Source organism: Mobula birostris, chromosome 21, assembly GCF_030028105.1.
Source record: "Mobula birostris isolate sMobBir1 chromosome 21, sMobBir1.hap1, whole genome shotgun sequence".
Classification (NCBI taxonomy): Eukaryota; Metazoa; Chordata; class Chondrichthyes; order Myliobatiformes; family Myliobatidae; genus Mobula; species Mobula birostris.
In genome coordinates, this window is record NC_092390.1 from 19550518 (window position 1) to 19569915 (window position 19398).

The 19398-nt window shown below is 44.6% G+C and overlaps 1 protein-coding gene across 1 annotated transcript in view; it reads left to right on the plus strand.

Moving 5' to 3' along the window:
- Positions 1-11524: 11524 nt before the first annotated feature.
- Positions 11525-19398, plus strand: part of LOC140186002 (equilibrative nucleobase transporter 1-like) — a 77938-nt gene continuing 70064 nt past the window's right edge. The window contains exons 1-7 of the mRNA XM_072239827.1: positions 11525-11658; positions 12757-12980; positions 14193-14325; positions 14833-14879; positions 15766-15842; positions 16508-16600; positions 18216-18355. Coding sequence (XP_072095928.1) covers positions 11525-11658; positions 12757-12980; positions 14193-14325; positions 14833-14879; positions 15766-15842; positions 16508-16600; positions 18216-18355 — 848 coding nt within the window. The remainder of the gene's footprint in view (positions 11659-12756; positions 12981-14192; positions 14326-14832; positions 14880-15765; positions 15843-16507; positions 16601-18215; positions 18356-19398) is intronic.

Consider the following 19398-nt stretch of genomic DNA (forward strand, 5'->3'; position numbering starts at 1 on the left):
ATCAGACAAAGAATCGGGGTCACCATCGAATCTCTCCGGGGTTGAAAGATAAACTGGCTCTGCAGAGTGACTGACAACCTCACATGGGAGACTTTGGGTTTCTTCCTGCAATAGTTGGCATTCTGGAAATGTTCTTGCTGTGGCTAGCCACAGCTGATGAAAGGCTGCGATACCCTGCTGGTTCATTGTTGGCTCATCATACTGTGGCAAGAGTCGTTGACGAGGATGAATTTGACTCAAGTGTTGGGACATCTGAAGCAAGGTTCCAGACATGATAGTACACTAGATCTGAGCTCAAAACAAAGACTAGATGATATCACAAGTAGGCTTACGATTGAGCACCGAACCGCAGTTCAGGTGTTCCTTAAGTACTCAATTCTTGGCGCTCGAAACATGATTTCCAATTAGAGGGACTGTCCTCAACCCTTAAAGGGGCTGCATTAGCAATCCATACTCTGGGGAGTTTGAACGTCTAAATCCCAGAAGCTGGAGCAGTTGGGGGTGTCTCGTTACAAGTGAGAAGAGAGCATTTCCTGGGTGGTGGATGCTGTTTTCCTGCAGCAATGCTCTGTGTAGATGTGCTCAGTGGTTGGGGGTGGAGGGTGGGGCACGGTTTTACCCGTGATGATCGGTACTTTTTGTAGGATTTTCTATTCAAGGACTTTGGTGTTTCCATACAAGGCTGTGATGTAGCCAGTCAACGTACTCCTCACTAGACATCTGTTTGTCAAAGTTTTAGATGTTATGTCAAATCTCTACAAACTCCTAAGGAAGTTTAGGCGCTGCCATACTTTCTTTGTAATTGCACTTGAGCTGAGGCCAGGATAGGCCCTCAAAAATAATAACACCTAGAAATTTAAAGTTGCTAACCCTTTCCACCTCTGATACTCTAATGAGGACTGGGTCATAATCAGCTCCTTGGTCTTACTGACATTGAGTAAGAAGTTGTTTTTAAGACACCATTCAGCCAGATTTTCAATCTCCAGCCTAAATACTGATTCATGATCACCTCTGGTTTGGCCTGTGACAGTGGTGCCATCAGCAACCTTGGATATGGCATTGGAGCTGTGCTTAGCCATGCAGTCATAAGTGTAAAACAAGTAGATCAGGGGAAAACATGCACAGCCTTGTGATGCACCTGTGCTGATGGAGATCGTGGAGGAGATGTTATTGCCAATCCAGTTGACTAGGGTCTGGAATTGAGGCAATCCAGTGTTGAATTGCATAAGGAGGTATTAAGGCTAAGGTCTTGGACTTAATTATTAGTTTTGAGGGAATGATGGTATTGAATGTTGAGCTGTAGTCAGTAAAGAGCATCCTGATATATGCATCTTTGCTATCCAGGTGTTCCAGGATTGAATGAAGAGCCATAGCACATGCTGTGGACCTTTGCTCCGGTAGGCAAATTGGAGTGGATTTAAGTTGCTTCTCAAGCAGGAGTTGATATGTTTCATCACCAACTTCTCAAAATACTTCATCGCTGTGGGTGTAAGTGCTACTGGGTGATAGTTATTGAGGGAGATCGTCACACTCTTCGTAGGCACTGGTATCATTGAAGCCTGTTTGAAGCAGGTGGGTATCTTAGACTGCTGAAGCAAGAAGTTAAAGGTATCAGTGAACATCCCAGCCAGCTGATCAGCACAGGTCTTTAATACCTGGCCAGGTACCACATCTGGGCTGGATGTTTATTGTGGGTTCACTCTCCAGAAGGGTGCTCGCACTTCAGCTTCAGAGACTGAAAGCATAGGATCATCAGGAGATGTCGGAGTTTGTGATGGTTCCTCCATGTTTTAGCAGTCAAAGTAAGCATGGAAGGCTTTGATCTCTAGAAGAAATTAAATTAAAATGTTTTCCTCCCTGGTGAGCTGAAATCCAGCAGGCTCTTTGGAGATTTTAGTCCCAAAGACTATTGTACCAACCGGCTGCCAGCGACAGTGGTGGAGGCGGATACGATAGCGTCTTTTAAGAGACTCCCAGACAGGTACATGGAACTTAGAAAAATAGAGGGCTATGGGTAACCCTAGGTAATTTCTAAGGTAAGGATATGTTCAGCACAGTTTTGTAGGCCGAAGGGTCTGTATTGTGCTGTAGGTTTTCTATGTTTCTAACCCAGCTTTCCTATTTGCTCTTAATCAAGCAGTCATGAATAATTTTTCCTGTACTGCAAATAATACCAATCAATGAAATAGTTCAGAACTATTGGTGTCCTTACAAATTCAATTATATTTCAGAGAGACTTTGACTACAAGAGGAAAAATGGGGAAACAGGCCTATGACAAATTTTACTATTGGAGACCAATTGATAATGCTAAATTTTGGGGTTACACAGCTAGCATAACTTCCCAAATAGACAATGTTACATACACAGATAAGCTTCAATTATTGCCGTGCATTCATTTGCATGTTGTTGCTATCAACAGGCAGAGGAAAAGAAAAGCTACAATACGGTCCTAAACAATTTTCATGATTTTTTTTTAAAGTACTGTATTAGAGTAAAACTGCCTGTACAGCCATGCATTGACAGTGCTTAATCTGCACTGGTGTGATCCTGTGGTTCACTCAGGAGATAGAAATTTCTGATGACAGAAGTTGTTCAGATATTACTCACTTTTTATAGAGGAAATGACTTGGAGTAATTTGATCACTTATCTACAAATGGTATGTTGTGTATCTCTAAGCAGAAACAGAAGTCTATTTTTAAGGAACAATTTGTAATAGATGCAACATAGAATGTTCCAGAACTTCTTGACATTTGTCAGCAATAGTTGGAAGAAACTTAGTCAAATTAAAGGAATATTTCTCCATACATTACTGTCACGTACCCCGTGACAGGGATAAAGAAACCAGCAGAAATAGAAACCACTTTGGAGTCTCGTATTGCTATAAACTACTAATACTTATTAGTAACTACGCAATACAGTAATATAAATGGACATAAATCAAACAGGTTAGCAATGATTATATATAAAAGTAAGTGTGGAATATATATGTATGAAAAACCAAGCTTCTGTAAGTCTAGGGGTAAAAAGATACAGTCTTACGAGGTTGAGTAAAGTTCAGTTCAGTTCATGGTATTTAGTTGAATAGCGATGGGGAGAGAGAGAGAGAGAGAGAGAGAGAGAGAGTGAGTTGAGTCTTCAGGTGAGCTGATGCTGTCGATCTTCTCGTCGTCCTCCGAAATCCTTTACAAGTCACCGACTGTGACTTTAACCGGGGGGACCGGTTTTCCTGTGGTGGAGCTATCACCCCGGCAAGGGTGGACACATAGACAACTCCCCACCAGTCAACCCCTTCTTCACCGCTGGAATAGCAATTTGGATCGATCCGCCTCATTGATCCTCCAAAACCCACTTTCTCTGCGGGCACAACAATGCTCATTCAGTGTCCAGATCATGTGTCTGAGGTCTGTATCATCTGATCTCCTATTTATCTCAGCAGGCTGAGCGTCACCTGTCATTCAAAGAGTCCCTCCCTCCTTTGTCTGTAAAGGAAATGCACAAGCAGGCAACAAGTCCTTGAAGAGATATCAACAACCTGCTGAAAATCATAACATCGAGTGTCCATTAAATAACACTGCCTTCGGTCACCATAGCAACTTACGAGCTGCTCGGTGCTATCTCCAACTCCAAACTCAGTAAAAATCCAAAGTTACTTCCAATGCCTTAAAGTGACAGTGCAACAGTCAATCTTCATCTCTCTCTCTCTCCTTTCCAAACAAGCCATCAATGATGAATGTCTCTCTCTGTCTCTCTTCAAACAGTTAATAGGGGCACTCCTGGATCCCCTCACACTACGAAGAAACTACAGTAGTGCCTTTGCTTTTTTAGAAGCTTGCGAAGATTCTGCATATCAGCTAAAACTTTGTCAAACTTCTAGAGATGTCTGGTGGAGAGTATATTGACAGCCAAGTATGGAAGCACCTACAAACACCTACAATCCTACAAAAGATAGTGGTTAAGGCCCAGTCCATCACAGGTAAAGCCTTTCCCACCACTGAACACGTCTACAATTGATGCTGTCGCAGGAAAGTAGCATCCATCATAAAGGGCCCCCACCATCCAGGGCATGCTCCCTTCTCACTGGTGCCATCAGGAAGGTGGTACAGAAGCATTAGGACCTGCATCATCCGATTCAGGAACAGTTATTACCCTTCAACATCAGGCTCTTGAAGCAGAGAGACTAACTTCACTCATCCCATTACTGTTCCCACAACCTATGGACTCACTTTCAAGGACCCTTCATTCATTTTCTTGATATTTATTGTTGTTGTTTTATCATCATTATTATTATCATCTTTTTGTATTTGCACAGTTTCTTGTTTGATTTTGTACGTTGGCTGTTTGTCTGTCCTGTTGTGTGGGGTCTTTTGTTGATTCTGTTACAAGAATGACCCCTTGTAATAAAGATCAGGGAGACAGAGAGATGTGTATTTACCAATAAGTATCTTTATTGTTAAATTAACAACTACGTGAATTCATACACTAAGTACCTTGTGTGCACATCAAATAAGTTTTCCTGATCTTCCATGAAAAGTTAAAGAACAGAAAAGATATTACCAGTTATAAAGGAGTTTCTGCTGCTGGCCATGTGTTTCTCGTAATTTTGTTTCGAACCTCCACATGTCCGTGGGGCACCTCATATCCACGATGGTTTGATTCTGGAAAATTATCGCTGCGAGCACGCTTGAAGCATCAGATTTTATATCCATTTCTTACCATCAAATATTGCACTCCAGTGTCATTATGTCTGACCTTCAACACCTTTTTTGTTAGCTCTGCTCCAGGCTAGCATCCATTTATTGCCCTCTTCCCAGCAAGGGACAATTGGTAATTCATGGCTCTTTGTTTTCAATCAGCAATGAGCTTGATGCATCCAGAACAAACATTGACTCTCAACAGTCAAAAACCTGCATGTCATATTCAACAAAGAACATCTGACAAATAACTTCTTATCTGGAAATTATCTCTAGACCAGCAGGTTACCTGAGGCATCATTGTGTCTACTTGAAAGCACTGATTGAGCTAAGCGACTAACACACAAAATGGAGGACCTAGTCTTCTTCATAAAATGGGAGCCTCCATCTCCTCCCTCATAGCAAGAACAAAAGCAATTGGTCCAACTGCTTCTACTGTCCTTGACTCATTCAAATTCACTGATTTGCAGACTGTAGATCTTTCTGACCAACAATTCCCTTGTGTTTCTTGTATTTAGTCTGATTGCCTGCAAGAAAATGAATCTTGCAGTTATATTTGATGAGATATAGGTAATTTGATAATAAATTTACTTTGAACTTTGAGAGTCACAGAACTTCGCAATTAGAGGAGCAAGGCACCTTTTACAAGTTTGCTTTGCTGAGCCATACTACTGTAAGCCCCTGACTGGGTTAGTCGTCAAGCTGAAACAATAGCTAAGACCTTCCCAACTGTTGCAAATACAATTTCTGGTGTATTGGTACTACTTTAAATTGGGTTACAGATTTTATTAGCAGTTTTTCACTGGACAATTCCCTTAACCATTATAATTATTGTTTTTGTAGTGCTCTTTTTGCTGAGATATTGAAGTCTGCAAGGACGGAATTTTGGTGATTCTGCTTTTTCTATAATGGTTTCACTCTTAGGACTTTGTTAACTCTAATACCTAATCTGCACTATCATGACTCCTCTGTATGACTGCTTTACTATACACTGCCTTGTATTTGTGTTTTACCAATTCCTTTGGTTCATCCTTAACCCTGGAAGGGTGAAGAGCAAAAAGTGCCCTGATCATGTTATCCTTGCACCTCTCCTTTTCCTAGTCCTGATCAGTAATGTTGTGTATAGGTTTGCATATTTCTCACCTCAGCTTGAGGGGGTTTGGGATGTATCTGTCATGAATAATTGGTCAAATAACACAATCCCACAGAAAGGTGAGTCAATAAACCTTATCATTTTTACTCACTTATTTGGATGTTGCATATTTACTTTTTAACAAGGGTGACTTCATATTATATTAATGGTTCTTAAGATTTTATATAATGTGCTTTGTAAATGTGTCGTTTTATTTTCTACAGAAGCTGTTTACCATTGGCTTCTGTTGGGCAGTATCTTTACAAGACGGGTGACTCCAGCCATTATCAATACTCTTCGAAGATTGTCTCCCTGGCATCAGTGGTCCCATGACCAGGACTTGTGATATGCACTAGCTGCTCATACAACCTGCTCCCGTGGCTTCACATGAACTTGATCACCAGAAAGTGAGTGGGGGGGCTAAGCGGGTGCTATACCTTGCTTAAGGGTGACCTACAGGCTAGCAGAGGGAAGGAGGGCCTTACAGCTTCTTTCGTAGAGACGCACTACCACCCCATCACCCTGTTCATTGCTAATGACGGTATTATACTATCATGATTTACACTTTTGACTTAAAAAAACATCCAAATTACTCCGTCATGGCTATCCCTCAAGGTCGAGGATGATGGTCTTCGTTCTGAAGAAGTGGCCCACAGAGTGAAGACGCCTGTGCGTGTATTTGTTTAACGTGTACTTGATGTTGCACTCCAAGAAGTATGCAATGCTTCACAGATCAGCCAACTGATTCCAATGGCATGGAAACCACGACGATTGTAGCTGATGGATTTGTTGCAGCCTTCATCCGCCTTCACAGCCGTTGAGTTCGAAGTAACTTCGTCCGCCTGTTCCACTGTTGAGGTCTTGGTTGGATTGTTCTTTGTCAGGGACCTCACCCTCGACCTTACCGCCATGGGCAACCCTACCAGGAGCATAGCTCCAGGCGGCATTGCTCTCGGAATCTCAGGACCACACAAGCTTCTCCACCACGACAAGGTGACAATCCACGGAGAAGCTATCTTACTATATGTTGTGCGTTATGGTATGTAATGGGAAAAGACTTAACAGGAGGAGAAAGATAGCTATACCCCTGATAACTTTTTTACCTATATGATTATGTTTTCTTTGGAAATGGAGAGGTAATCCCGGATGGCCAATGCTATGCCATCCGTGTGTGTACACCTCACTTCACGGTTCCTCCAGAACTTTGTGTGTGTTGCTCAGAGGAAGAAGCCTGTTTGCAATTACTCTATCAATACCACTCATCCTTTTACCAGAACTCGAGGGACTGGGATATAAGGAGTGATTGGACTGGCTAGAATTTTTGCCCTGGAGTGTTGGGGACTGCGAGGTGATCTGATACAGGTGTATAAATTTATGAGGAGCAGAGATAGGGTCAATGCACACAGTCTTTTCCCAAGTGTGAGAAATCAAGAACTGGAGAGCACGGGTTTAAGGTGACCGGGAGGGTGGGGAAGAGACTTCAGGGCCAATATCTTCACACACACAGTCAGTTTGTGGAACAAGCTGCCAGAGAAGGTGGTTGGGGCGGGTGCAAAAAACAACACTTAAAAGGGACTTGGACAGGAAGTTTGCTGCTGCCCGTAATGAATTTGTACGTTCTCCCCGTGACCACATGGATTTCCTCCGGGTGCTCCAGTTTCCTCCCACATTCCTAAGAGTTATGTGACGGGGTCCTGAATTACCCCTCTGAACTGTGCTTTTGAAAAGGGAGAGAGAGAGAGAGAGAGTTATTTAACACCGACAAGTTGTTTTGAAAGAGAGAGAGAGAGAGAGAGAGACGAAGACTAACTGTTGGACTGTCACTTTAAGGCACTGGAAGTAACTTTTAGATTTCTGCTGAGTTGGGGCGAGATGGCACTGAGCAGCTCGAAAGTTGGTTATTGATACTTCTCGAGGACAGTTTGCCTGCTTGTGCATTTCTTTCACAGTTGGACCCTAGACCACAGCAACAAGTGAAAGGACTAATTGACCTTGTGAAATGGTGCACAGGTGCAGTGCATCACATCATTATAAATTCAGCCCAGCCCATGAAACAGCATCTTCACAGAGAGAACTTTGAGGAAAGTAAAGTGGTTGAAGAAGAAATTAGAAACAAAACAGAACAAGGGAAGGGAATGGATGATTGTATTGATAGAGTGGGGAAGGCTAAATACCTTATAAAGATTGACCTGTTAAAAGGATGGTGGGGTGTTCCTTTAACAGAGAGAGCTAAAGAGATACCAGCATTTGTGACACCGTCTAGACTGTATGAATACAATGTTTTACACTTTGGGATGACAAATGCTCCAGAGACATTTCAAAAATTGGTCAATTCTGTGATTGGAGGGTTAGAAAGCACAGGGGCTTATAATGATTTAGTGGTCTGGAATGACATGTGGGAAGAGCATATTGCAGCTGTAGAGAAACTATCTGACAGACTTTCCAAGGCCAATCTTACTGCGAACCTCGCTAAAAGTAAGTTTGGTCGTGCTACTGTTATTTATCTTGGCTGCGTAGTAGGCCAGGGCCACCTGGCTCCTGTACAGGCCAAGGTTCCAGCTATTGCTGAGGTTCCTGTTCTGACTGGCAAGGAACCTTTAAAAAAGGTTTTTGGGAATGGTTAGGTATTATCATGTTATTTAAGAACTTTGCTGACATCGCTTTCCCCCTAACAAAACTCCTAGGGAAGAGTGAAAGATTTGTATGGAATGACCTTTGCCAGGAGGCATTTGAACGTCTGAAAACCATCCCGTGTTATCATCCTGTGCTCAAAGCACCTGATTTTTCAAACCTATTTTCTATAGCAACAGATGCTAGTGACGAAGCTGCTGGGGCAGTACTGTTACAGGAAGGAGTGAATGACATTGAACATCCAGTAGCTTATTTCTCAAAGAAATTTAAGGTGCACCAGAAAAATTATTCAACTGTTGAAAAGTAATTACTAGCACTTATTCTGGCCTTACAACATTTTGAGGCCAATGTTAAAAAAAAGACCTCAAAATCTTTCTGTTGCCCAGAGACCACTTGCGGTTTACATGGGTTATAGTCCGTTGGTGTTTTTTTTCAAATTAAGATGAAGGATAAGAATAGAAGGTTGTTAAATTGGAGTCTGATATTGCAAGAATGTGACTTTAAAATCAAACATGTGAAAGGTACTGACAATATTATAGCTGATTAGTTATCCAGATATTAAGTTGGAAATTGTACACATTTTTGTTCTGTCATCTGTTGATTTTACCTGTATTGTTTCAAACTCTGTAGACTAAAGAAAAGTCTAACTCATTTAGACTAAAAAAAATTCTCTCCTTTGTCAGAATTTTTTTCCTGAGGAAGGGGAGTGTGACGGGGTCCTGAATTACCCCTATGAACTGTGCTTTTGAAAAGAGAGAGAGAGAGAGATTTATTTAACACCAACATGTTGTTTTGAAAGAGAGAGAGACAAAGACAAACTGTTGGACTGTCACTTTAAGGCACTGGAAGTAACTTTTGGATTTCTGCTGAGTTGGAGAGAGATGGCACCGAGCAGCTCAAAAGTTGCTATGGTGACCGAAGATACTTCTCAAGGACAGTTCACCTGCTTGTGCGTTTCTTCACAGAGAGAGGAAGGAGAAGTTAGTTGAATGACAGTTGATGCTCAGCACGAGAAGATAAAATAGGAGGTCAGATAATAGACCTCAGACACATGTGCTGGACACTGAATGAGTATTGTTGCGCCCATAGGAAAAGTGGGTTTTGGAGGATCGATCAGTCGCTCTTGCAGTGGAAAAGGAAAAGGGTTGACTGGTGGGGAGTTGTCCATGTGTCCACCCTCGCCTGGGGGATAGCTCCACCACAGGAAACCGCTCCCCTTGGTTACTGTCACAGTCAGTGACTTTTAAAGGATTTTGAAGGACAACGGGAAGATCGACAGCGTCAGCTCACTTGAAGACTCAAATCTCTCCCTCTCTCTCTCTATCACTACTCAACTCAATACCACAAACTGAACTGAACTTTACTTATCATCGTAAGACTGTATCTTTTTACCCCTAGACTTGAGGAAGCTTGGTTTTTCATACATATATTTCCACACCTACTGATATGCTTACTTATATATATATATATAATCATTGCTAACCTGTTTGATTTATCTGCATTTATATTACTGTATTGCATAGTTACTAATAAATATTATTAGTTTATAGCAATACTGGACTCCAAGGTGTTTTGCATCTCTGCTGGTTCTTTATTCCCGTCACGGGGTGTGTGACAGTTAGTAAGTTGTGGGCATGCTATGTTGGTGCTGGAAGTGTGGCCTGGTATGGTGGTAGAGGCAAATACATTGGAGGCTTTTAAGAGACGTTTACATAGGCATATGGATATGAAGAAGGTGAAGGGATATGTACATTGTGTAGGTAGTAGGGATTAGTTTTTAGGGGTTTTGGATTTTTTAGCTGGTTTGGCACAACACTGTGGGCTGAAGGGCCTGTGCTGTGCTGTGCTGTTCTGTATTCATTCCCGTGTGAAACCTTGCTCAAAACCCTTTCAAATAGTCACTTTAATACTTTCACTACAACAATATAATAACAGATTAGTTAAAGATTAACAAAAAAAAGGATTCTGCAGATGCTGGAAATCAAGTGTTACACACACAAAATGCTGGATGAGCTCAGCAGGTCGGGCGGCATCTATGAAAATGAATCAACAGTCGACATTTTGCGCCGAGCCCCTTCTTCAGGACTAAAGGAAGGCGAAAGACACCAGGATAAAAAGATGGGGGGGGGGGAATGAGGACTAGCTAGAAGGTGATAGATGAGGCCAGGTGAGTGGGAAAGGTAAAGGGCTGGAGAAGGAATCTGATAGGAGAGGAGAATGGAACGTGGGAGAAAGGAAAGGAGGAATCTGATCGAAAAGAGTGGACCATGGGAAAAAGGGAAGGGGGGTTGCCGAGGGGGTGGGGGTGTTGGTGATAAGCAAGTGAGGAGAAAAGAAAACAGAGTAGAGTGGGGAATTAAAAAGAGGGAAGGGCGTGGGAAGAACTACCAGAAGGAAAAAATCTATGTTCGTGTCATAAGGTGCTACATGTCCATCCCGAATGTGACCTCATCGTGGCAAAAGAGGAGGCCGTGTACCGACATGTCGGAATGGGGATATAGATTTTTAAAAAATATCGGCTTCTGGGAAATTCCGCTTTTGGCGGATGGAACGGAGGTGTTCGACAAAGCAGTCCCCCAGTTTGTGTCGGGTCCCACCAAAAGAGAAAAGGAGGCATTTGGAGCACCGGATGCAATAGACGGCCTCATGAAATCCGCAAATAAAGTATTTGCTGCACAGGGGAGGTCTGTTTGGGGCCCTGAATGAAAAATGGGCAGGTGTGTAGCATTGTTGTTGCTTGTAGGGATATACAGTATGCCAGGAGGGAAATTAAACATTGCCTTTCTTAAATAAATCCACGTTAACTCTGCACAATCATTTTTAAAATTTAAGTTCCTTTAAGATACCCCGTACTATCCAAGACATCTTAATGGAGCGGTGCCCCAGGAAGGCGGCATCCGTTACTAAGGACCCCTGTCACCCAGGGCATGCCCTCTTCTCATTGCTACCCCAGGAAGGAGGGGCAGAACCCTAAAGGCACTCACTCAGCGATTCAGGAATAGCTTCTTCCCCTCTGCCATACGATTCCTATATGGACGTTTGAACCCATGAACCCTTTAGTGCTGCTCATGGCTGCACAAGAACAGGTGCTCAGCACACGAGCAATAGAAGCAGGCGTCTATCACACCAGACCAGACCCAAGATACAGACCGTGCGAGGAACCCGCTGAAACCATCCAGCGCATAGCAGCAGGGTGCAAGATGTAGGCAGGAACATCATACACTGAACGGCAGAAACAAATCTGTACAGGAACAACTGCGCCGAGTGTGATTTGGACACTCCCAAGTCCAAATGGGAAACACCCCAGAAGGAAGTGGAGAATGACAGAGCTATGATCCTGTGGGACTCACAAATATGGAATGATAAGCAGGTACTGGACAACCAACCCGACATAGTAATATTGGACAAGGAACAGAAAAAAACAATAGTAATAGATGTGGCAATCCCGAATGACAGAAGCATCAGGAGGAAATAATATGAGAAGCTGGAGAAATACCAGGGCTTGAAAGAGCAGATAGAAAGGATGTGGAAGGTTAAAACCAGAGTAATCCCGATGGTGATGGGAGCACTTGGAGCTGTGACACCTAGACTGGGAGAGTGGCTCCAACAAATCCCAGGAACAACATCTGAGATCTCGGTCCAGAGAGCGCACTACCAGGAACAACAAGGATACTGAGCTGAACCCTCAGGCTCCGGGGCCTCCGGTAGAGGACCAGAGACTGAGGGAAAATACACATACACACCGCCCATATGGGGAGAGAAATATATATATAATTTCTGTTTTGCACTATTTTAATCTAACTACTTAATATATATACTTAGTGTAATTGATTTATTTATTTGCTGTTTTCTCTTTCTATATTGTGATGTATTGCACTGTACTGCTGCTGCTAAATTAATAAATTTCAGGACATATTCCGGTGATAATAAACATGATTCTGATTTGTTATTACATGTTTCAGGAGAGATACTGATCATTTTCCTATCTCTGCTTTTGTCATAACAAGGCAGTAGATTACCGTTTTCTCTCCCTACCACCTGTTCCCGTGCATTAGTGTGTTATGTTCTCTGTTTCGTGTATGTATGAACAATGCTGGCTGAGATTCATAATCTGCCTATCTGAAAGCGAACTGTTCTCCCTGATGTTGCCCAATAGTCTTTAAACAGGAAATTCCTCGCGACCAAGGAGCAAGAACAGAAGGAGTGTCTTACTGTCGCAGCGATGTGCCTTGTTGCAGCGGTATAAGGAGACAAGGTTAAAGACGGCCACTCATTCACTGGGTAGCTGTTTTCTGATCAGGAATGTACGAGGAGAGCACATCCAGGTCGATTTAATGGGACTGCTTGGCCGGAAGGCTAAGTGGCGTCTGACATTTGCCACCGGCTTTGTCGAATGTCTTGGTTTCTCAGGCGTGATTGCCGGTTGGCCATCGCTAGTATATGTGCTGAAAGAGGATCAGTACTTCGCCGAGCTCTGTGAGACGGCGCGCAACTCCAGCCCTAGCTCGGCACCAAATGACACCTGTGAGCGAACCTGCGAACGCTGCTGAGCAGACAGCAGACAGGGTGATCGAGGGAAATGCGGATGGGATATCGGTGGGTGGAAGAGGGGTTAAGGCATAAGCCATAGGGAATGAGAGAGAGAAAGAGAGGGAGATACAGAATACAGGGAGGAAGGCGGAGATACGGTAAGAAAGGCGACAGGGAGAGGATAAATCGTGCGGAGATAACGACTGACAGACAGTGAGAGACGAGGAAAGAGAAAGTTTACGTTTGCGCATCTTTTTGTATTTTTCCTCAGATCAATTCCTGCTCCATCTATTTCCCTCTTCTCTTTTTTCACACAAACTCATACTCATCCCCGTTTACCCACGGATCTCTTCAGTCCCTCTATCGCAGTATAATCTTCAAAATTTCCTGGCATTCCCTCTACTCACTTCTCACTTCCTTATCTGCCCTTTCTGCATCCCCCACCCCGCGGCAATCTCCATCGTTCCTTCCTCTCCCTTCACGGGTTCAGCACGGGTGAAGCCCTCCCCACCACTGAGCCCATCTACAAGGAGCACTGTCGTAGGAAAGCAGCATCCATTATCAAATACCGTATCTCACCATCCAGGTCACGCTCGCTTTTCGCTATTGTCATCAGCAAGGAGGCGCAGGAGCTTCAAGTCCCAAACCACTAGGGGGTTCCTGAACAGTTATTACCCCCCAATCGTCAGGCTTTTGAACCAGAGGGGATAACTTCACTCAGCCCAACACTGAACCAATTTCACAACAATGGACTCACTTTCAAGGACTCTTTAAGTAATGTTCTCGTTATTTATTACTTATTTAGTTATTTATTATTATTAATTTGTATTTGTATAGTTTGTCTTGTTTGCGGTTTTCACAGATTCTATTGCGTTTCTTTGTATTTACTGTGAATGCCCGCTAGAAAATGAATCTCAGGATAGTATGATATCTACTCTGATAATAAATGTATATTGAACTTTGAAATTTCCTCCCCTGCAGATGCACCGTCGCTTACATCTGCATTTCCCTGGCACTCCCTCACCGTTTGCCCACTCCATCACTTTGCCCTCAACCACCCACGACTTCCTTAAAACTTTTGGTCTCCCTTAGTTCCTCCTCCTTCCGCCCACCCTCTCCATCTTCCACATGCCGTCACCCCCACATCGTCTCTTTCGAGCCTCTCCCCACTCGCTCACTACTTCCTCTCTTTCTCCCAACGCATAGTGGGCTGCATTCTGCAGGAGGAGCGTTTTACGCTCATCTTCACAATTGCCACAGCCATCAAAAACATTGCCGCGATCGTCAACGGCTGTCTGCTCGACTACTGTGGTACGATGGCGACTAGATTCGTTGCCATGTAAGTCCTTTCGGGTACTGGGTAGTGGTGGGGACTTCTGGTATCGTGGTGTATTCTGCAGAAGAGCGTGGCAGGCGAAGTGCAGCAGAATACATACCAGGGGAAATGTTCCGTGGGAGCCGAGAATGAAACTCCTCTTTGGCACGTTGTAATGGCATGGAGGACGTCGACATAATGGCACTAATAGGAAAGGCGGACGGAAGCAGAAAGAGTCTGAAAGGGACTGCAGAGGCACAAAGTGAAAGAATATATAAATGTCAGAACGTCCTGAGAGTGGCCTCTGGCTTGGGCACAATCGCACAGCTGAGGACAAGGGCAAGACTTTGTGTTGTCTTGGTCCATAAACTCTTCAGTTGAAGGCCTTCATTCATCGTCAAACCGCCAGGAAAACGTTGAGTTTGGATAAGCGGCAGTCCAGTCTTTCTCTAGTCATGAGTGGGGAGGGGTGGGCTGGGTGAGAGATGAAGGTGACGACCAGTCCTAAAATTCGGATTTGCATCTTCACAGATCCCTTTACACTGCGGCCACGCTGCTGATCGCCTTCTCCACTGCTGGTGAGTCTGTCTCCTTCCGCGGGCAGTGTGTGTGGTGTGTGTGTGTAATTGACGAGAGGGCAATATGATAAAAGGAATGTAGAGGCAGGACCCAAAATGCAGTGGGGATTTACAGTAAATTAGGGGAGCAGTTACGGAAAGAACGGTAAGTCCGAAGCAGAATAAGGTATCAAGCGAAAGACCGCTGGAAGTGGAGGGAGGCTGTCGGAGATAAAACGCGAGGTGGAAGTGGATAAAAATCAGCATACTGTATAAAGTTAAAAGGCGGAAAAAAGGAGCAGTGAGAGGCGAGGAGACGAAGACAGAGTCGAAGAGCACCAGAAAGGTGCAACACCTTGGCGTAATCCCTGACTTCCCTGCAGACACGGTTTCGGTTCTGATGCCAGAGGACCAGGGACATACAGAAAGGGGAAAAGAAATATTCAAACAGCGAGATGCTGTTGCCTTCGTTTCCATCTGTGGGTTAGATATCATGGAGTTCTGAACGTTTGGATTTGCAGTGCTTGGGGAGCTCCGAACTGCGGGAGAGAGTGGAGGGGAGAATGGCATCGTCAGAGAGCAGTGCAGGTGGCGCACCAGTCTCTCGGAAGTGTAGTGTGAGGGAGCTGCTCACTTCCAATTCAATCCCGTTGGGAGAACTCCACTCTCGGTTTGGCAGTCTGGGGGAAAACCGCACTGATGAAGGGACAGTGCAGAGGGAACCCGCGCTGACAGAGGGGCTGTGCCAGGAAGGGCAGCATTGAAGCAATGCCGAACTGCTGGAGATGTGCTAAATTCGTTTATAGGTCCCACCGTTTCTCCGGTGCATTTGGATATCCAGCGAATTTTGTTGTAGCAGCAAACTTTTAAAAAACCTCTCGTGACAGTCAAAATTTCTCCATTGCAGATTCGGCAATGCTCTTGTTTCCTGCTGTCTGCTTTCTTGGAGTGGGTGGATTAATGCTACTGATCACCAATATTCAGGTAAGATGGACATATGAGCTGGGTTACTGAGACGGAGCGTGAGGAGTTCAGTGGGTCGGTACGGAGGGGAGAGCGGAACTATCTGAATGATCGCATGATGGAGCGCCATATTGTCAGGAGTCGCCCCTCTCAACCTCTCCTCCATTCGAACCCTCGCTCACCAGCGAACCACCTCCTTCTCCCGAAAAATAAGTATTTTGGACTGACTCAATTTCGGCAAGGGAATCCAAATATTTACCCTAGGGAAAAACCTCGTTTCCATATTAAATTGGCCTTGCCTTACTTTGAAACAATTACTTCCCTAAATATAGCTCGACGCGTCCTCAACACTGTCGTTTTTCACATGGCAGCTTGCTCTCGAAGTACTGTACTTTCCCTTACACTGATCTAACCCGACACTGGCCTGTCCAGAGTACTGTGTTCACGCAGCACTATCGTTCCTCGTTGAGGTGCTGCCTCCGACTGAATACATGATCCCGACAAGTTGTCCATTGAGTATCACTCCACAATTTTGGTGTCACTTGGCTAACTATCCAACAGTACGGGGATGATACTTCCCGGAAGGCTGAGACCACGGTATTTGGCGAAAGTTGAGGAAGGACTTCCACAGCTCGCCTGCATTCCGGGAGCCGCGCTCACTGTTTTCGCTTCTGCTCGTACCGCAGGTTGGAAACCTATTTGGAAAAAATCGTTCTACAGTTATCGCGCTGTACATGGGAGCTTGCGATTCATCACCAGTCGTACTCGAGCTTGTGAAGGTGAGGGCTCCCGGCAATAACCAACCTCTTAGAGTGGATCCCGGAAAGCCAGGGTCTGAGTCAGCTTCCCTGTGAGCTAGGACTGGTAAATGTATGGAATCAGGCCATCGCATGTTTAGTCACGCAGAACAGATGGAAAGTAACCCCGTGCGCAGCATCATCGAAGTGTCGGAGCTCAACACTGGTGTGACCAAGGGGGGGGGGGGGAAGAGAGTGGGGGGAGGAAGAGAGGTGGGGGGAGAGAGGCGGGGGGAGAGGGGGAGAGGGGGAGAGGGGGAGAGGGGGAGAGGGGAGAGGGGAGAGGGGAGAGGGGAGAGGGGAGAGGGGAGAGGGGAGAGGGGAGAGGGGAGAGGGGAGAGGGGAGAGGGGAGAGGGGAGAGGGGAGAGGGGAGAGGGGGAGGAATATATAAGAATAAGAAGAGGCTGTGTGTGAGAAAAAGAAACGCGATGTTAATGCGAGGTTTGAGAAAAGAGCTGTAGTATTGGGCAGTGACGGGGAGATGGGGAAAAAGGAATAGGGGGAAAAGCAAAATGATATTCATACGAGGGTGATTGATAAGTTCGTGGCCTAAAGGAGACAATTTTAGAAAACCTGGCACATTTTTTTTCAACATCGTCCCCTCCTACATTTACACACTTAGTCCAGCGATCGTGGAGCAAGGTAGAAGGAGATGAGTTATTAACTTCAAACTTTCTGCATAATCACTCAAACAGTTGAACTGCACGTGCATGTAACGGGAACTGTATAACTCATCTCCTTCTACCTTAGGCAACGAACGTATCAATCACCCCTGCTGTGGACCACTTCCACAAAGAAAGGATCCGTATGCTCCATGACCGGGGGACTAAGTGTGTAAATGTAGGAGGGGACTATGTTGAAAATCACCCCTTGTATAGTTGTTATAGAACAGTAACAGACGCTTCGACTCATGAAAGCTATGCCGAAAGTTCTCTTAAATTAGAGCCGGATTCGCTAGCGATATTCAAGGGACTGTTAAATAAGCACATGGACGAAGGAAAACTCGAGGGCTATGTGGGAAGGAAGATTTAGAGTGGTCTTGGATTAGAGTGTAAAGTCAGCACAACATCGTGGGCAGAATGGCTTCACTGTGTTCTCTGCTCTGTGTTCTAAACCATTACTGCACGTATTCCCGTTTTATGTTCCCATATTCTCATCAAATGCTATATATTTTACCATTTATCTACATACTCGAGACATTTACAGTGGAAAAATACCTTACCAACTCGCACGTAACTGGAATGTAGAAAAAATGCGGAGAACCAAGTGAACACACACCACATATTGAACGCGCAAACACCGCGCTGCCGGCATCCGTATTCAGCCGGGTCACTTTGCAGTAAGCCAGCGGGTTCTTTAAGCGAGACACTGTGAGGAAGGACGCAATAGACAGAAAAGGATATAGGAGAGTCCAGTCGCGGTGGGGGGGGGGGCGCGGGGTAGTGGTTTCGGGTAAAACGGGAAAATGCTCTGATATTTCTCGATGAAGTAACTCAGATATGAAGATGTAAGATGCAGGTAGAAAACTAATTGCCATATTTTGTTTCCCCTCTCTCTATTTCATTACCCCTCTCTCCCCCGTCTCCCCGCCTATAGTTGTTGTATGAAGCTGCTTTCTCTCTGAGATCCATCTTCCTCTTCATGAGCTGCCTGAGCTTTCTACACATCATCCGCACTATATTCCTGATGCCTTGGACACACATCCCCTATCCGTTACCACAGGGCTATACCTACGGGTAAGGCGGACACCCAGCGACTCACCAATTAATGAATACATTGAGAGCGGGGTGGGTGGGTGGGTGGGTGGGTGTGTGTGTGTGTATGTATGTATGTATGTATGTATGTATGTATGTATGTGTGTGTGTGTGTGTGTGTGTGTGTGTGTGTGTGTGTGTGTGTGTATATATATGTATATAAAAAAACGGACATCCAGGGTGAGCTTCAGACTGAAACCTAAACGCGGGGATCTACGAGATTATACTCCCGGCATATCAGGCATAGGAATGGCAGATTATTGGGAATGATTTACAGGCGGGTTCAGGTCGAGGAGTTCGGGAAGAGGAAGCTATGTATCGAATAACAGATACCGCAAGGAACGAGTTAATCGAGGGCTTGCGGGTTTACAGTACATACCAAATAATAAGTGTTCTAATCAAATATAGGTTGGGATCTAATCGAGGTATCACATGGTAAGGGGTGGCAGTAACAGATACCAAAAGCTGAACTTTACTCCGGAACCTACCAGATATGCTCGAAGGATCGTTTGTAGAATAATAAATGTTAAGAGTGAGTCATAGACTGGCACCTAACCGAAGGGAACGAGAGATTCATATAAACAAAAACAACCAGTACGGAACAGGTTGCCCGGTGTAATGTCTTTTCGATGCAACCGAAAAGTTTACACATACAATATGGATTAATGGGAGTGAATTGAGACTGGAATTGAATCTGCGTGTTCAATGAAATCTGTAGAATAACTGATATCCGGGGTTTGATTTCCAGACTACGCTACATACACGAATGTTCTGAGAAACTGTTGTCACAGGATCAGGCAATAAGAAAGTAACTTGTACCTTATCAAGAATTATAGACGGAAGTAAGCTGGGCTTTGAGTGAATTTACTTGCTGTAGGTTACAATACCCTTTAGGAATAGGTACCTCTCGGTACTCTGTCCCATCCCACAATAAACAACCCTGGAGGCAGGACCTACCATCGCGTCTGACCTAATGACATGGCGTTTGTTGATTGCTACCCCCTATCGCCTCTTCCCCCCCCCCC